Source organism: Podarcis pityusensis (assembly GCF_964106645.2).
Source record: "Podarcis pityusensis genome assembly, chromosome: 4".
In the NCBI taxonomy this organism is placed as follows: Eukaryota; Metazoa; Chordata; class Lepidosauria; order Squamata; family Lacertidae; genus Podarcis; species Podarcis pityusensis.
This window is the reverse complement of record NC_138027.1, coordinates 42,883,106-42,903,411: the sequence shown is the minus strand read 5'-3', so window position 1 is coordinate 42,903,411 and position 20,306 is coordinate 42,883,106. Positions and strand designations below refer to the sequence as shown.

Here is a 20,306-nt window from a genome sequence, read left to right as displayed (position 1 = left end):
GCGGAGACCCACTAAAAACCACAGGCAGGAGAAGCTTGTGGACGTGGGATTCGGCTGGCACCTTCTGCGCCTCCCCTACTCGCGGGGAAACCCGGTTTCGGGGATCCGGAGCAACGTGGGGTGAGTGGTGCGGTGCTTCGAATCGACTGCTTCTTTCACAGAGTGAAGCCGCATTGCTGTTGCAGGAGAGCGCTGACTTTTTCCTGTAGACAATTTGATCTTAAAACAACTACCCGTGAATAGAACGGAAAATTGGATTTTTAAACGTCTTAATTTGGCACCGAAACGGGGAGGTTTCAAACAGGAAGTTCGCCTCCCCCTTTTGTAAATAGATTGAAGCAAAGAGGCTGCAACCTAAGCCTTGGAAAGTCTCACATAAAGGATTAAACTTCCATCGGTTAAACCATCAAACCCCCCTTGGAAGCAGGAGAAGAGGGGGGAAATTTAAGATCACGTAAGCCTGCAGGAGAGAGTGAAGAAAGTCAAATTACCACCGCTCTGAACCTGGAAATGGGCTGCTAGTAAAGATTGAAGTTTTGGATATGCTCATTGACTGTGAATAGATCGTCTGCTGACAGTAAGTTAAAGAAGAGAAATACATTGTTTCCATTGTCTCCTTCTGCGTTTAAAAAGGAGTAAAAGTAATTGAAAATTGAAACTAACTTTATTGTTTGAACTGTGCTTAAAAGGATTGATACAAATAGAAATTGTTTCCCCCTAGAGGAAGCCTTTGAAATTGTTACAAGAGCTGAGCCGGGGGAATTTTCCACCTGCAAGATAAAACTGTGAGAATCTGGGATTGACCTTGAATCGTTAAGAATGTTGACAGAAGAAGCCTTAGTGGTTGCATTTTGTAAGATTAATGATTCACTGGAACAGCTTTATAAGAAGAGCCGGGGGGGGGGGGAGGAAGAGAGAGACAGACGGACAGAGGGGATGAATGAATGTTGTGTATGTGTTTATATGGGAGGTAGGGAGAAAGAAATGAACTCAAGTGAACAAACACTGGTGGCTGGGGGAGGGGAAGTATTGTAAACCCAGTTTGTGGCAATTGTTTATGTGTGGGCCTACCTCAATTCTTTGGTTATGAGAGCCTTTGTCTTTAGCTTTGTAGTCATATTTAAATTATCCTTATTTAAATGTGCATCTGTACATATAAAGTAAGCAAAACAGTGTATTCTTTCCTCTTTTAGGGGATGCAAATCTTTTTTGGCCTTGAGTAAGCAGACACCTAGTAATCAACAGAGATGCAAAGTAGCAAAGTATCTTCCTTGACTGTTGCTGCCCCAGACTTCGCAAGCTTCTGGCTACTTGTTTTTCTCTCATCTTGCTCTGTTCTGGCTTTCATTTTGCTTTTTAAACTTTGGACGCTGTTCCTGGCTGTACTGCTCCTCTGGTTCCTTGACTGCTGGCTAATTTTCAGATCTCCTAGCAGTTGACCACCTTGCCTGAACTCAGCATGTTACTGATTTATCCTTTTGATCTGACACTCAGCCCAGCTTGATCTTATTCCTGACTCAACTGGTGTGCTGTTTTTCTGCTATTCTTAGGTTTTTAGCATTTATCTTTGAGGATTAGTGAAGCTTTTTGTTAATGAATATTGATAAATAAATCATTCCTATGTAAGGAAAATACAGGCTTTAAAAATATGGGTTTTAAACATGAAGAAGTAAGAGTGAGGAAATAATTCAATTTAAAGCATGTAGAGTGTTTTGGGGTGCAGCTGGTGATAAGAGGTTGTTTGCCACCGTGTCATGGCTTCTTGCCTTATCTGAACTGTAGCCACCCCTCATTCAAAATAGCACAGGGGTGTCTTTTAATTATTCTCACATTTCAAAAGTCATTTGCAATGTAGTCAAGAAAAGTAGGGGGTAGGCATAGGTCAGATGAAAGACAGCAGTCCTGTTGTGAACACAGAAGCTCATAAGTCCCATTTCTGGATCAAGGCCTTTGTTTCCTTCTTTATTCATAAACAGCTGTAGTAAGAAAACTGTGAGAAATTGTTCCTTCTTAAAACAGGGAAAACAAAGGATGGGAAAGGCTCAGCAGATTTGAAGGACGATAAATATCTCTCCCTCCCCCCCCCCCCAAGACATGCAAATGTCAGCAGTATCAAGATAATACAGTACTCAAGTGGGTGCATCAGAATAGCTGTTACAAATTACTGAGATTAATTGAGAGCCATGTTAATGCTAATGAAATGCAGTTGGGGATGTAAGAGAGGAGTTGTACAGTTTGCACACTTTTGTTCTAAATACATTCTTTCATTAAATCCTTGGATTCTCGCTTCACCACCAATTAGATGATTCTGCCACTTTCAGCTGCTCCTGCAGTTCCCACCTCCCCCCCCCCCCCCGCTACCTGAGCTGTGCAGGTATGACAGTTGAGCAAATATGGTAGGGGATCAGAAATAAGCAAACAGCACACTACCAGATTCACAGGAACATCCGTCCCATAAGTACATAGGAAGCTACCTTATTCAAGGTCAGATGAATGCCCACCTTCTTGAGTATTGTCTGCTCTCCAAGGTCTCAAGCTGATGTATTTGCCTTCACCCCTTATTTAACTCTCTTAACTGGAGATCCAGTAGTAATGTATGGAAGTGAGAGCTGGACCATCAAGAAGGCTGATTGCCAAAGAATTGATGCTTTTGAATTATGGTGCTGGAGGAGACTCTTGAGAGTCCCATGGACTGCAAGAAGATCAAACCTATCCATTCTTAAGGAAATCAGCCCTGAGTGCTCACTGGAAGGACAGATCCTGAAGCTGAGGCTCCAATACTTTGGCCACCTCATGAGAAGAGAAGACTCCCTGGAAGACCCTGATGTTGGGAAAGATGGAGGGCACAAGGAGAAGGGGACGACAGAGGACGAGATGGTTGGACAGTGTTCTCGAAGCTACAAACATGAGCCTGACCAAACTGCGGGAGGCAGTGGAAGACAGGAGTGCCTGGCGTGCTCTGGTCCATGGGGTCACGAAGAGTCGGACACGACTAAAGGACTAAACAAGAACAACAACAACAACTGGAGATACCAGGAATTGAACTAAAGCACTGAGCTTTGGCCCCTGCCCTCTGAAAGCAGCAGCAAATACTGAATATATATTAGACATCTAAAGGTGTCTTATGCTGAGTCAAGCGGTCCTGCTTAGAACACTACTACCCACTTTACATTCCTGAGCAGAGATCTGTCCCAGTCTTCTTACCAGACACCATTTTAATGGGGAATGCTAGGGATTGTACATGGAATTGTATTTTGCCTCCCCTAGTTTGGGGAGGGCTATTGCATTTGAGCTCTGCTTATGAACTTTACAAGTCATCTGGTTGGCCACTGTGGGAATGAGAGGCTGGGCTAAATGGACCATGGTCTGATCCATTCAGTCTTTTTAAATGAAATTGCCTTTTTTTTCCCCTCCTGGCCAAACTGCAGGCTGCTTCTTTTGAGCCAGTGGGCCCACAGCCCACCCTTGGAATAGGCAAACCAGTTTCATGGCCACCACATCCTTTGGAGCTGGCTGTGAGATGGCCATCCAAATGGATAAAGCAATCTGCTCCCTTAATAGGCACTTAGTTAGCATTTATGGTTAGTAGCAAAGCCATGTGAAAGAGAATCGTTGAAGAATAGGAAAGAATGCCCTGGCCTATAGCAATCTTATCCACCTTTCCTCAGCTTCTGCGCTTGGATAAAATTGTCCCCTATACTGTATATTTAGTGCTTTTTTCTTGAGCTAATTTATAATGGCAACCCTACTTAACCCATTCTTGCATGACATGCATTCCCTAGAGTGAAATAGGATTTAAACTTTTATAGGGGATTTAAAACTTAGTTTAAAGGATTTACAACTACATTATTTCTCAAATGAAAAATGTGTGTGTGTGTGTGTGTGTATGTGATTTACAATTTCATGCTATTGCAATGTCAGCATCATTTAAATTTTGCAACCACATATACTGTAGCAACAAAGCTATGCAGAGTTCAGTTTTTAAAGTATTGTTTTGTTCCTGATGCCAGGTTCCATTTGACCTTAGCATGCAAATTTATCAAAGCATCTATTTTTAAAGTACTGACATAAAGTTTATATTATATTATATTCAGCAACTGATGGCAGTTTAGAACAGCAGCTGCATTGTTATTGTATGCATGCTTACTCAGAAGTAAGTCTAGCTATGTTCAACAGGGGTTACTTCCATTTAAGAGTGGATAGGTCTGCAGCCTTACCCATCTGTTCTAGAAGCAGCAACACAAGTGCAAACATAAGACGATCCTGATTAGTGACATCAATTTGTCTTGAGAGACAATGGAAAAGTGCAGCATCTGGGGTAAAGTCAAACCGTTGGAGAGTTACAGTGCCTGCTGTGGCTGTAAAAACCAATATGGGAGCGACACGTTTTATTGCAGCTGGGGCAGATAAAGGTGTCCAGTTTTGTTGTTACAGTTGCACTATGGAGTTTTAGGGAATGTGGATTTATCCAAAGCCGTTTATATACATGGACTGGGAAATGTGCACAATTTCCTCTTCCTGGAAGGATTGTGTGCACATGCTGCTCCATGAGGCCTGGTGAATGTGCACAATGGCTGCTTGTTAAGCACATTAACTTCTCAACATACATTCTCCTTATTATATACACACCATTCTAAAATAGTAATAATAATGAAACCCAGATTGTTACTGCAAATCAGAATAGTTCTACATATTCCTATATTTGTGAAGACGATGTTCAGCTTTATGCTTGACAACATAGTGTGCAGCATCTATAGCTACATTTATTCTATGAGTCACAGAAGAGAAATCCGCTTGTCTTTCTTTCGAAGATAGTAAGTGGAGATAGGAGAGGAAACAGAACGCTTTCTGCTTCTCTCTTCCTTCTATTCTCCCAAAGGCAGACAATAACATCTCTTGGAAGGTTTTATAATGATGGTTTTATAATGATATCTTGCCTTCCCCTTTAAACTGCAGTGGTAAAATACAGCTTTAGATCTTTTTCTCTCTCTTTTAATTTCGTGTTCTTTCCTCCGGGAATCCTGAAGGCATGGTCTTATTTTATTTAAGCATGTATTTAATTGTTTTTTTTTTTTTTTTCATGCTGTCTCATTTTATTATCACTATTATTATCATTATCCAACAAGCTGCTCTTTCAACAAAAGACCCCTCAATACCATGAAACAAACGGCTGTTGAGATCAACCTTAGTTTCAAAAGGGTTTGCCATTCAACTCGTTGAAGATGGGGGAGAGCTACTATTCAGAGAATGTATTGAAAGCACAGTGAGCACACAGAACTAGCTGCATGATTCATTGGATTCTGACCATTATTAGCGTGTTCAATTCCAATCATGTCTGACCTTGGTTGTTTGGGGTGAAGAGGTAGTTGCAGTGCTTACAACCAATTTATGCCTTGATCTTGTCCCACTGTATTCTTTACTTCATCCCAAATTCTGTCCTAACACCACCCACTCATTCTCTGCTGCTCACCCTCCTGCCTCCCGAACAAAGATGGATGATGCTTACAGGTCACTAGGTATCTGTCCTGTCTTCTCAGCATTCCCATTCCACCATTATTTGCCTTGTACATGGCTTGCATGCAGGAGATGCTCTGGTGTAGCTGCACTATCCTGAATTGCCACAATCTGCTTCATTGCACTGGTGCCACCGCTCCCTGCACCTTTGCAGGTATAGAAACAGAGAGATTAAAATATTACAAGAAATTGCCTAACAATACTCTAAGATAATCTGATTTTCCAATATCCAACATTGCTTACAACACACGTAATATAATACATACAGTATTCAATAACTTAGCCTATCTTTTTCCAGAAGTATTTGATTCTTAAAAGCTTGTGAGAAACATGAGTAGATCAACTGAGTGATGCATGCCTTATGCATTTGTCAGGAACAAGAGGGAGAGAAATTATAAATCTAAGAATACCTTAGTTTTAAAAGAACACCTCTTTTCAGCAAGCTGCCTCATTCTACCCCTTAAAGAGAAATTAACTCTGCCAGCATTTTAACATAAACATGGATTGATTGAACACAAATGTTTTCTGCTAGATTACATGTGCAAAACTGGCTTCCAAGCTCATCTGTTTGCTGCATAAGAGATTTTCTTTAGCTTTTAGCTTTGGTATCAGATGTAAGTCAGAGTACTGTATAGTCCGACTCAGCACATAGTTAGTTAATAAAGTTAAATAACAAACATTTATTTTTACCGAGGAAATACTGTTTTTGCAACTAGAAACACTATGTTGTATCTGGAATGCATTTATTACTATGTCAAATCTATGTTTATTTTTCAACAAATATTTCATCTTCCGTCTCTGTTGTTGTGTGTAATCCAAGTGAAAGTAATTGCATAATATTTTTTGAATCAAAAATATATTATTTAAACACGGATTATCTCAGTCAGGTGATATTAAATATACCTTTCCCACATAGCTTCTATTTTTAGGAACAGTCACTAGGGTCAGTATTCGGATATATTATCAACAAACTAAAGGTGCTGACTCTGTAAATTGCAACTTTTAAGCATGTTAGATTATTGCATAATATAATATGATATGGAAGTACTGCTCAGTGTGAGAGATTATTTATTTACGAATTCTGGTCTATTTCTCAACCCAAAACAGCCCACAAAGCTTACGATGGGCACATAAAAAAAATCACGAAAACATTAAAACTCTACCATTAAAATAGCAGGAAGGAATTATGAACGTGCAAAAAAGAGAGGTGTTAAATTTTTGGAACGGCTAACAGAAAATTGTTGACTTTATGTCCATATTTCTTTCTTAAGACTGTGATCCTAAACACCCTTATGTATGAATAAGTATCACTGAACCAAACAGTGATCAGTTCTGAAAAGGCATGTTAGGTTTGTGCTATAAATATCTATAAGAAATGCCAGAAGGGAATTCCTTTGTCAAAGTGTCAAACTTTGGAGAGTGCTGGCAGGTGAAGGCAGTTAGAGACTTGCGTGGTCAGAGGCTAGAAGATGTACACCAAAGGGCTGGTCCTTGAAGACACTTCATTAACACACAAAAGCGGGTGGTAGTAAGTGGCTGGCTTTCCTTTGGTATTTTACAATGTGTTTAGTACTATGTGTCCAGTTCTTTCCTCCTCAGAAATCTACCATATTTACTCGAATCTAATGCTCACCTTTTTGGCCAAATTACGTTGCAAAAATTAAAGTGCACATTAGATTCGATGGCACATTTGCACTTGCCAGCCAAATCCTTTTTTGTTGTTTTTTGTTTCAAAGTTCTGAAAATTGAGGTGTGCATTAGATTTGAAGGCGCATTTAACTCGAATAAATATAGTAATAAGCCATAAGTTTACAGTGAGAACTGGTTAGACTAAAACTGGGTGGTGGGGGCAGGTGTATAGAGGTCCCATGCTAATGGATAGCTGGAGGTGCCACTGTTTTTTCCTTGCTAAAATGTAAGCTTTCTTCATTTTTTTGTATTGTAACCTGCCCCACTAAAACATATATGCTATTGTTAGAGTTTCATACATAGGAAAACCAGAATCAGAATGTATGTATACAGATTTGTGGGTTAACATTTGGGTTTCTGCTTGCTGCGTTAAATTTAATGGTAGCATTACAATATTGTATATTATTGCTAGACTTTCTGTTATTTATTAGGAAATATATATATTATATTTATATTTTCTTTTACCCTGAGGTTTTGAACAGAGTGACATAAAATAGAAACGCTATAATTTTTCATAATTTATAGGCTACCACATAATTTATAACTACGTGTGAAAAATATTTTCTCGTAGTCCTCTCAGATTCCTCTTTACAGACTTTTTGCTTCTCCATAGTTCCCATTACAGAATACCTTTATTGTTACCAAGCCTTTATAGATTAATTCTCTTCCACAATTCTACCTGTCTGTCCCAGTTCCTCTGATTTTATTGCACATCCATTGCTATACCCACGTATTTTTTATTTTCCTTAATGACTATTATAAGAACCTGGTACTAACCTATTCTGTAGTTTTGCTTTATCTGTGCCTTTTAGCAGCCTGTGATAATCTTCCTACACACTCCACTAATGAATTAAAGCCTTGAAGTGTTGCCTTGTAAAGTCTTATTGTTTTCAGCCTAAAGTAACTTTGTTCCCATCATGCTGGCTTGACTGGTTTAGGTACTGTTGCATACTGGTGCAATACCACATTTTATGCATGATATTGTGGCTGTGTATGCATGCTTAATATGAGACTAGTTGCTATTAAGATTTCAATTAGTCCCAAAGTTAGTAGATATGATCATTGTTATTATTTCTTCCTTATTCATCGCCTTACACCAAAACCTTAAGGTGGCAATAAAAGCAACCTTTACACTTCTATAAAAATCAGTTAAATATAAAAAAAAAAAAAATACCATAACACAAACAGCTGAATCAATTAAAAGCAATAACCATAGTGCCATTAACACAATCACCATTAAAATTAATCTGACTAACAAGATACCAAGAGCAATAGCAATAAAAATGCTAAAGAACATTCAAAATATTGGTACTGAGAAGGAGGCAATGGGGGTGCCATTGCTGAGTCTGCGTGTTCCATAAGAAGGGAGCCCCTACTAAAAAAGCTTTTGCCAGAGGAGGCACTTGGATGTGGGTCTCTGAATATATACTGTAAGCTTAATTCTGAAAGAATAGCCTGTAGATCATATAATGGACAGGAACAAATCAAGTAAATGTCATTAGGCAGAATTTATCAATAGGAATGTATCTTGAGATATAGTTTAAAAGAGGCAACATTTTGTAGGAAAATTTAATCATGAATATTTCTATAGTTCTAAGGCATTTGCAAAGCCAATTATAAATAAATGACCTTACCACCAACCAATATTTTATCTAATTTAAAGATAATATTTAATTGTGAATGGTGTTATTCAGCTCTGTCTGTATTACTTACTTAATTATTTTTATGGTCCTTAAAGTTTGCTGCATGAGAAACCCACGTTGGGTTGGTTTGATATGATGCACATTTATTTTAAAATGAATTGGAAAATAATGGTTTCATCTCTTTGTTTTTAATAGGCCAGATCCAGTATTATGGACAAAGGATGGTGGAGATTTACCAGATCCAGAAAGGATGGTTGTCAATGGTAGGGAGCTAAACATTAATTCCCTAAATAGAACGGACAATGGTACATATCGATGTGAAGCAGCAAACTCTATTGGCCTAAACAGCGCAGAGTATGTTCTGATTATACATGGTGAGTACTTCCTTCTCTGTCATTTAAATGATCGCGTGCATTGACATATGCTTCGATTAATTTGTTTGGTTTTATTTAGCATTAAGTTTACCCTGCCTTTCTCCCCCAAAACAAAGTTGGCTGGCTAATCGTGGCTTACCTTGATGAACGGCAGCTCAGGTTGCTTCTGCTTTGCTTCTCCCCTGGAGTAAGTGGGAGAAACAAATCATGAAGCTGCAATTAAGCATGGCTTGCTTGAATATCTAAACCCCTAGAAGCCTGGTTTGTTTCCCCCTAAGCAAGCTCTAAACTATGAGTTTTTGTGGTTTACAAATCCTGACGTTTTGGAGCAGCAAATTAGGACCCTGGTTTCAGAAGTCATATGTTGTGGTTTCCTGATACGTTTCTCCTGTCCATGTGAAGGGAAGAACAAAGCAGAAGTCATCAGGATGCATGTGTAAACATGTTGCTTGTTCATGGTAAACCACAATATACCAGCGACCCTGGCTCATCACAAAAATGTTAACTCAGCCAGTATTTCATTAAGTGTCAGGCAGCTGGCAGAGGCCAAATATCCAGAAATATGTGCTTGATGGAAGTTACGTTCTAGTGAATGAGTGACAGGGAATATTTCTAATTTGTAAGTTCTGAAAATGTAGTAGTTGTTTTTTGACAATAGGTTGAAAGTATTTTCCATGTTACTGCACTCCTACCATGAAAGAAATTGAAAGGAATATTTCAGATGGGAAATGCCAAATATGACAAAAATGTATTTTATAGATTGGTCAATGCTGGCTGCAAATTGTGCTTTAGACTTCCTCTAATCGAAGGGATCACTGTGACTATACTTGCTAAGGCAGGTGGGTGAGCTTTGCCAAGACAGCAGCCCTCTTAAAATTATTGTGGTGATTCAGAGCTGAAAATCTATAATTCTCATTAGATAGGGGCTTTATCCTAAATCTCATGAACTTTCAGGTATGAGGTGGAATCCAGAAACACGTGACCCCCCCCCCTCCATTTAGAAAGCATCGGTGTAGGAGATAAGAGGCAATGCTTTCACACAACTGGGAATCACAAATGCAGAAATGTAAATTCCTGAAATTCAGTTACCATGCCTCAGTTAGGCATATTAAGAGTAGACCTATTGAAACAACTTCCTAATTTTCTTGATCTGGAATCATGCATCCCCACCCAAAAAAATAATAATTGTTGCATTTAAAAAGAAGGTGGCTCCATGTAAAAACCAAACAGTTCTGAAATATTAAGTTAATTTAATAATGCTTGTATTTCATTTGGAGATTTTCATTTGGCGATTCAAGGCCGCTAGCAGCAGAGTTCACTAGGCATCCATGTTACTATTATGCAGTTTGCTCACATTTGCAATAAGTACTTCTCTAAACAACTTTTTAATTAGCCATTTTTTCCTCTGTTGTTGAACTGTACTTTATCAAAATCACCCCATGGATTAATGCTGCTCATGCTGCTAGATAAGTGCTTTGAAATTTATCATTAGTTTACGTAGGATTAGTGCCATAGGTAATGACAGGCTCATTAAAATTTCAGTAACTTATTACTCAGGTTTAAATTTTAAAAACTTCAATAAATAAAACACAAATATTAGTTCACCTCTACCCCACCCCCATTACCAACTCTGAATACTTTGGAAGCAGTCTGCTATCATATTTTGGCTTTATGTGGGTGAGATGTTAATCTGTGCCTTTAGAACATTTTTTAATTTAACTGTAAATTTTCTATAATTATTTCCAATTAAAAAGAAAGATGCACAAAGTGGTGCACAACATTAAGCCCCCACAAATACACTGAATAATTAAAACGGCGTTTAAAAAACCCCATAAAACAGCAACAATCAACATAGGAGTTAGAAGAATACAAGATGTATTTGCCAGTTCCCTGCATTTCACCACACTGGGGCGACCAGTATCAAGGAGCAAATTAAACCTCCCTTTAACTTTCTTCTATATAAGTTATAGGTGAGCAACCTGCAACCCAGGATCTGCATGTGGCTCTGATCTAATTTTATGGGTCCTCCAGCTGTTACTGAACTTCTCTATTATTCCATCCCATTAGAAATTCTTCCTCCTGTTCATTTCTTCCTTATTTTTCTGACTTTTTGTTTTTAATTAATCCTCTGTATACTTAATTTGAGAGAAAATCATTCAAATCCTGTAGGGAATTTTACACTGAGATAACAATGGTGAAAAAGCAGAAGAATTGTTTATTCCAGGCCCCATCCACCACTGATATGTAGCCCCTGACAGCCCAGAGAGATAGTGACTATATATAAAACATCTTCAGAAGGAAATTAAGCCAGTGCCCTTGGGGATGCTTTTATATTGAGTCCAAGACATGACCTGTATCAGCCACACAGGATGTCCAACACATATTGACAGGGATTCCATGTGATGATGCAACAGCCCAGTTCATATGACTTGCTAGACCCCAGTTCAGTCTGACAAGTTAGAGTCTCATTTTCCTCTTATTCCAATGCAGCCACAAGAAGATCCTTTTTTTGCTTGACCACACTTTGTCATGTTGTCCAAACCAACAAACTATGGTTGAAGTAAACTATGTTTTTAAAAGAACAAAACAAAACAAACAAGCCAATTTGAAAATGTAGTGGAAGGGACTGGGATGTGTACAAAGCTGGCATTTTTGGTGACTTGTTTGCATAAGCTATAGTTTACTTCAGGGATAGCGAAGCTGATTCCCTCCAGGTGTTGTTGGACTTAACTCCCATTAGCCTCAATCAGTATAGCTAATGGTCAAGGATGATCTTAATTATACTCCAACAACATGTGGAGGACATCAGGTTGGCTACTCCAGGTTTACTATGATGTTTGAATGCAGTCTATGAGCACAGAGCATAGATACAGTATGTATTACACCCCATGTTTCTTTGAAGCATACAAGTCTTAACCTGCCTGCAGTCCCCAACCATTCTTGTTAATTAAAACAATAAAAAGCAATGAGGAAACTTGTGAATAAGCCTTTGATGATAAAGCTGTTGGCATTTTCAGAAATCACACATTTTGCTAACTGAAACTACTTCAAGACGTAGTTTTTCATTTAGTGGTTGCTTTAGAAATATAGATGTCTGAATGCACATGAGCTCCCCCATATTTGGTCACTGCTCAGTTGCTTGCACCCTGTTCATCTGATTATCCAGTTCAAAGTGAGTCAGGCATATTAATCGTTATCAGGATTCTGTTGTTAAGTTTGATTACTTAGTAGTCTGTGCCTGCACATCTTTCATATTATCTAGCTGAAAGTTGGCCTTGCTGACATTTTTATTATTGTAAAAATGGATACTGGAGTTTCTTCCTAATTAAATTTCTGCAAATATAGATTTGGAACTACAGAGGGTAATTGCAGAAGTATATATTTGAGTTTATTAGCACTGTAAGCCTTCTAAAATAAGATAATGTCAAATGTTCCAAGTTTTAAAAGTTTCAGTGTTTAGTAGTGTTTGATATCAAACGATTCTTCAGTATAGTTTGATTATAATGATAATCTTAGACAATTTCCTGTTCCTATTTTTTCAGCATTGAGATTAGATGCATAGCTTTATTGGGTGCACCAAGTGGGACAGAACTCTTCCCCCCTTTTTTCTTACTTTGAAGTTTGAAAATTGAAGAAAGGGTTATGCCATTTAATAGAGGGCATATATTTCCTTATCTTCATTTTGCACAAAAATTGTCTCTAGCATTTAATATATTCTTCCAGTGCAGAGTTAATAACTGCCATGGTTGGGTAAGGGAATTTATGATGGTCTTTTCCCCTTTGTGAGTTCAATTTAAGAGGACCAAGCACAACAGAATGAAACTATTTTGGAAAGAAATTGCCAAGAACCTCTATTGGGGTTAAGTAGAATTGGTGCTATACATCTTATCATTTTCCAGTTGGTCACGTGACATTGCATTTGGGAAGCAGAGTTTGCACAGATTATCAGTTGTGCCTGACTAATCTTATAAAGTGTGAATGGGTGGGAGAGAGTTTAACCTAAGTGGTGAAAGTAGTAGGGAAATTGATCAGAGTTTGATAAGCACTATTTCCTTGGCTCACAATTTTGCTTGAGAATTGGGAAGTGGAGCTACAAAGTTTCTGCTTAATTTCTCTGAGTAAAGATGGTGCCAAGAGTAAAAGGAGGGAATACTGTGGGAGGATTCTCTAAACATGAAAATCTATCGATAAATATGTTTACTGAATTTAGGTCCACTATACAGTCTTCTTCTTACCGACCCTTCTTCACAGAAACTATATAGGGTAGTTTCAGCTGTAGATTTTTAGCAAGTGTCAGCCCTCTGGCTAAACTGTTCCCTACATTATTTGTTCAACTTTGAGTGCTTCAGTTTGAGTATTCCAGTTAACCCTACTGGCTGTAGGTAATAAAACTGAGAAATACTATGGCATTGTATAGTTTCCTCAACAAAAATAAACTTTAAACAATTTTGAACTTATTTTGAACTAATAATAATTGAGATTATTAGGACCCAAATTATAATATCTGAATAGCTTAAAATGTGAACAGTTATATATCCTTTGTCAAAGACAAGCAGCTGGCACATCCAAAGGAAAGCCTATCCCTCTTTGTATTGGCTCTGTTGCTTATCTAAATGTGGTTGTCACAATCAGTTGATTGTCATAAGTTTCATTGGTCTTATCCATAAATCTTTCCCTGGCTTTCATGGCCTTCATCACAAAAACCGCTACCACATGGGTAATACGTGGGTTTGCATCAACTAACAAAAATTTTACTCTATCTTCAGGATTGGTTATAGAGTTGGGTATAATTTGCAGCAATGCGTCTCTAAAGCCCGAGTAGATGGGGCAATAGAGGAGGTAATGTGTAAGATCCTCTTTAATTTTCATAAGGCAAGGGCATAAACGATGTTCTACTGGGGTTTTTGTGAATCTACCGGTCAGATATGCAGTTGGCAGTGTTTGAAACTCGTTAACTCGTTGCTTGTTTTCCCTCTCTTTCTATTTTGTGGGATGAAGGTTTTGTTGGCGTAGTATGTAATGAATTTTAATATTTTTTAACTATTGTTGTGTTAATGTTTGTGTACAGGCATGGTCCTCACAATAAACGGATTTGATTTGATTTCATTGGTCTTATGTGCTGGTATTTTCTGAGGTAGAGTGGAAGAAGTAAAACCCTTTAGAACTAAAGAGGAAATTGTATTTATTCGTCATACACGTGTGTGAAATTAATGTAGTTTCTGCAACTTTTCCCCAGTGTGAATCTCAGAATATGGAACAAGAGCACTCTGTTGTTGAACAGGATCTGTCCTACATTTTGTTCTTTAATTTGTGCTTTAATGTTTGCACACAATTTCCACAAAATGATCTTACTTATTTTCAATCACAGCAGTTTTTCTTCCTCCCAGCTTTCATTATCGAGTACTTTAGAGTCACCTATCCGTCTTTTATTCCCTTTCCTGTGAACAGTTCTCTCAGTGGGACCCTATCTGCTAATTCCCTCAATTTCCAAAGTTATCTTCAAAACTCAGGAGAGATTTAGACAGCTTTAGTGCAAGCAGAGGCTTGACTTAAATGAAAATGTGTAGTTTATCATAATTAGAGATTAAGAGTAAGCATAGTGTTTATTCATATTAATTATACAAACAACATGAACACTGTGATGCTTTAATTGGGACAGTCTAAAAATAAAGTTATAGGGAAATCACTTTCTCCCACAGTATCTGACTATGGAATATTTCTGTCTTATATTCTCTTATAGTAGCTCAAATCAATACATATATCAGCAGATGAATAGCAAGCTAAATCTTTTAGCATGCAGCCAATACAGCGCTATTCAACCTAACTGAATTCAATAGTGTTTTCTCCCAGGTACGTAGGTATAGTACTGGGAAAAAACCTCAACAACTTTTGTGTCTGGATTTTCACCTTTTGAAACATGGCAGCCCTAGTTCTACCAGTTCTTGGCTGGTGAAGCAAGGGAGTCCAGTCCTGGAACCTACCCAATGAATGAAGGGACTTTGCATCCCAGACCACCCATATCTCACAGCTGGGGCCTCCCCCCCCCCCCCGCGGAGCCTAATTCTATCAACAACCAGTGAAACAACCACAGATGTAGCCGACACCTCTGTAGTAGATGTGCGCCTCCATCAGTGAAGCTCTTCTCTGCCAACATATACATCACCTCAATCTTAATGCCCCACCAAGCTAGTGAATTGGGGAGTTAGGGTTCCTTTATTAGTAAATATCTGCTAATATGAAGACAAACTTGGTCTTGTGTGAATTTTAGTTAACAGATGGTTCCCTTTATCCCTTTTTTAAAGTGTATGTAAGACCTGGTATGTGGCAGGTCTTGATGGAGTGGCACAGCCACTCCACAGCACTCATGCCACTCAGAGCAGAAGGGACGAGACAAGAAAAATGCCCATTTACTGCACCAACTCCCAAGCAGGTGCATCACACATGCTTAGAATAGGACCATTGCCCAGGCTTCTAAACCATGACTTGCTGAACCAGCATCATTATGTATGAACTAAAGCAGTATGTGTGCTAGAGCAATCCCACCAAAAGTGGTGTTTTTGTGAGGAGCCACGCATTGCCTGGCCGTAACACAAGGAATCATGCATTCCCTATTTGTTCATTCACAGGCATTTACAGCTCACCTTCCACCATGCAGTCCCAGGAGAGGTTGCATATAGCTCAGTACAATTAAACAATTCCCACTTTTTTTGGTGGAAGATGCACCCCTTTGTGCACCTTGGCCTGATGTTAAAAAGAAACCGCTCTCTTACACAGCACTGCCTGACAAATTTCACATGGCGACGGAAATCCCAGCAGAGCCTCCTCTGCAGATCCAACACCTGACCAGTCTATATAGGATGAAAACCCCTGCAAATATATGAGGCTGGAGTTGTTTAGGGCTTTGTATTACAGGGAAACACCTTGAGTTGGGCTTAGAAGCACACTAGTACTCAGTGCAGGCCTATGGTATCCAACTGATTATACTTGTAAACATATTGTCAGTATGTGGAGAAATCAGCTTTTTAGCTCTCCCATTGATTTAATTAGTGACTGAGTTAAATCTCAAATTAAAAAAGCTAATTTTGCTGGATTAGAATAATTTAATGATAGGCAATAAAATGAGGCCTTAATTTCAACATTCCTGCATCCTGTTGAGTAAGCCTCCAATATCTGCTTAACAATTGGCTAAATCAGAATGGTGGAATTTTCATTGCATTTCAGACACAAATTGTTTTCAACTAACTAAAACATAAATTAATATTGAGATTATTGCATTTTTAAGAAGCTCTATCGTATGGGCCACTGGAGCATTGAATGTGTAATATTTCCATCTTTGACATGCACTGTTGCCTCAGTTTTCTAATATTGATAGATTTCACATTTCCAGATGTTACTAGGGATTATCAGTTCTCATCCTATAAATAATGCCAGAATCCATGTCTTTTTTAGAGTTAGAGAAGGTAGAGGGTGCAGAGATGTCCACTTCATAGCACTGAATAGGAGAGTAGGAGCTGGCTTAGCTCATTTGCTTGATATTGGACAATATACATATTTGAGATAATAGTTTGGGGAAAGGGTAAAACATCTAAGTATTAAGAATCTCATCTGTTTTAGTCATTCACAACCTGTATTTTATTAGTACTGGGTTTATATTTTCACTTATTACAGTATATAATTTATTTCTCTTGCAACCACATGTGCAAAAGTTGTTCAAGTTTATTTTTATACTGCACATGAAAACTGATTCATTGTTGCATTTTTTGGCTGACAACTTTGTGAAAAAAAGGTTAAAATCTCACAAAGGGCAAACCAGAAAATTCAGATGTTCAGCTCCTTGCTTTAATGGTTTGGGGGTTTTTACCACAAAAATGCATTTATACTTTAACAGAACTCTGCCAAAAACAATTCATAATCTATTTTAAGAATGCATAATCTATTTTGGCTCCATATAAGTACTAAATCTTACGTATATCAAGTTATGTATGCTGTGTGTATATAGAGCAGGTTGTAAAGTAGCTCCCACAGAAATCTGTTATGACTAATATGAGATCTGATTTTCAATGTGAATTTGGTATTTGGAGGTGGGGTGAGGACTACAATGTTCATTTTAAAAAATCCCATTCCTCCTCCTCCTCCTCCTCTCCTCCTTCTTTACCTCCCCTTGCTGAGAAATTCATGTTTAGTAGTCTGAGGTGGTGAGGGGGCTGAAATGAAAGTTCCCCGTTGCTGGCACAAGTGGGCTAATAATTTATCACACCAGAATGCACATTCATATAAATGTGCATCCCATTGGAATTAATGCATTGCAGATGAACAATTTATGCATTGGGTGCTGATCTGGGACCAGAGAGCACCATGCAGGCATCCTTTCTCAAGCTCCACAAATTGAGGGTATTAAGCACATGTCCTGCTGCTTGCTCTCCAGTAGTTTAGTCCAAACTCAACTATAGGGATCAAAACAAATGGGATCGAGCTTGCCCTTCCCATTTGATCAAGAAGTCCTTGAGGAAATTGGAGTTCCTTTTGCTCAAGGAGTGAATCTATTCATCTCCTGAGCCTGACATGTTCCTCAGTAATGGCTTAGTGACAAAATAAGTGGAGGAGTGAGAGAGAAACACTATCTCTATCATCTATCAACCCGCACGCACACACTTTGTACTTCAATTATTGCTGGTCTGGTAACAAATACTTGTGCACATGCCCACAATGGGTCTCAGGTTTCAAATCCACATTAAACTCTGGTGTGGAACCCCGTTCTTCTGAGCTCTAACAGAAAAGTAATGACAGAGCTGACAGGGTCACGTCCAAGAAGCCTCCTGCAGCCCCTTCACTCTTCCTGAAATCTCCCAAGGTTGAACAGAGCTTTGTCTAAAGTCAGGTCTACCAACCCAGGAAACTAGTAGGATGGAGGGGAGGTAAAAGGAGAAGAATGCCCTCTGTCCCATCCTCCTTTTGAAAAATTGGTTTTATTTCCAATAACTTCTTTAGCTGATTAGTATTATATTCATTTTAAAAGTGGAGCCACAAATGCCTTATTTAATTGTGTACATTAAATCCAGGGACAAATGATTATGTAATTTGAAACAAAGCTATTACTGTTTTAAGTTTACTGATGTTATTCACATTTTTAGAAAGCATATAGCTACATATTGTCACTGTGCCTCTTTTGCTTTGAATGTTCAGGAATCATTTCCTCACTTGTTCAGTAAAGTTGGGGGGGCGAATATCCAGGGGAGGGATATTCCTCAAGTATTTTATATGGTGGCCAGGTAGGCTACTGCCCTCTGGATGAACCACTGCCTCCTTTCACCAAAGGATATTTGGGTGTTATGGGTCAATGAGCTACACAGTATCGAAAATGTGTGGGAAGAGCATCTGGAAATTGATTCATTTCAATTCTGAGTGAGGTCAGGCCCTGCATATTGCATAGAGTTGCTATTGTCCAACTCATGCGCTCCTTTGCTGGTAGATTTTTTAAAAAGAAATGCCACAAGTGCAGAATTGCTTTGGCAGGCAGCTGCAGCTTCTGTTTACATTTTTATATACAGAGAAATTGAATGAAGGGTAGGTGAGCAAATAGAAGAACAGCCATAAATTTGAATAATTGGATTTTATCTTTTGATAGTAAGAACCCTAGTATTGGAAGTCCACCAAGATATATAAAATAGAGTTCTCGGCAGTAATGCTCTAGCTAAAGAGGAAGAGACTTAAGTTGATGCAAGGGGCACACTCTTGAGTTCTGCCAATTCTCCCTTTCTCCCCTCCACTGTACTGGATGATATTCTGAAGAAGAGGGTCCCCAACCTTCAAGAATAGCTGAAGGCAAGGGGTGGCTGCAGTGGGAAGGAAATGGGACCACAGCTCTGCTCTGCTCTTGATCTTAGGATCAAGTCTCTTAATGATCAATATCACCATACATCAATATATTTGTAGCAATATTATACTTCTAAAGAAAATCATGTATCAGACTAAAACAATCATCCTCTCTGTGGTTGATATTTCATAAAGCAACCTATCAACATAATAGTGATTATGATTAAATGGTCGGGTTGCTTATCCTTTTGGTATTGTGTATGAGCAGTTAAATGTATTTTATGTTGTGAGTTCTGTTTATTATCACTGAGACAATACATGGAAAGTATGAGATATGTTTCTCATATGATTATATGGCACCCACCCACCCATCATATACAAAATGCATAGTGGGTGAGCAACACTCTTTCTTACAGGCTATGCCTCTTATTTAACATTCATTCTGATCTTATTGTGGCCCGGTTATATGATGTTGCATCAAGCAATTTTTATTCCACGCTTCCTAGTGCATTTTGCCATCACTTTCCTTATACCAAAAAGTCAGTTGTTTTGAGGAAGTGCATTTGTTGCTCAAGACCTCCCAGTCAACTTTAATTGTGCAACCTGAATTTTCTGAAATATGACTGAATCCCACCTGAAACTAGGGAAGTGACCTGTATTTGTAGGGAGTTGCTGATGGCTCTGTTTGCAGAAATTCATGGTAACTATTCATGAACTCTTCCCATTTTCCACATGATTATAGCAAAAGCTACATTTTGAATGAGAACCTTTTCAAAATGTCATGCTAGTTGTATCATACTCTTTGGGACAAAGGCTGAAACACTATACCTTAGCTATGTATGCACAAGGCTGCAATATTTAGCCTACCTGCCACCAAGCAAGTATTGCTAAACTCGGTGGGATTTGCTTCAAGTAAACATGTTTAGGATCATGCAGTAATCCTACTGATTAAATGCAGTAGGATGTAAATAAGTGTAACTAGGTGAAGGCTTGAAGCAAAGAAGCTTAACAAATGGTGCTCAGGTGCCTAGTTTATAGGTTATATAGCTAACATACTTTACATTTTGAAACAGGCATTAATTTAGAAATCCTAGCTAGAGTCATTACTTCTTCTCATAAGAAACCAGTATGTGTCAAAAGACCAGAAATATTCCTGCAACTCTGGGATCTATAAAACAGGAGTAGTTGTTTTTACTCGTAATATCAGTGGACTTCATCAATAAGCACGACATTGTTATGTTTTACATGCCCCAGACAGAAACTGCGACAATAC

The 20,306-nt window shown here is 38.5% G+C and overlaps 1 protein-coding gene across 4 annotated transcripts in view; it reads left to right on the top strand.

The window, feature by feature from the left end:
* The window catches only part of CADM2 (cell adhesion molecule 2), a 398,136-nt gene that overhangs the window by 324,140 nt on the left and 53,690 nt on the right, over positions 1 to 20,306 (top strand). For all 4 annotated transcript variants that reach the window (XM_081001530.1, XM_081001532.1, XM_081001531.1 and 1 more), the window contains one exon: positions 9,042 to 9,220. In XM_081001530.1, coding sequence (XP_080857656.1) covers positions 9,042 to 9,220 — 179 coding nt within the window. The remainder of the gene's footprint in view (positions 1 to 9,041; positions 9,221 to 20,306) is intronic.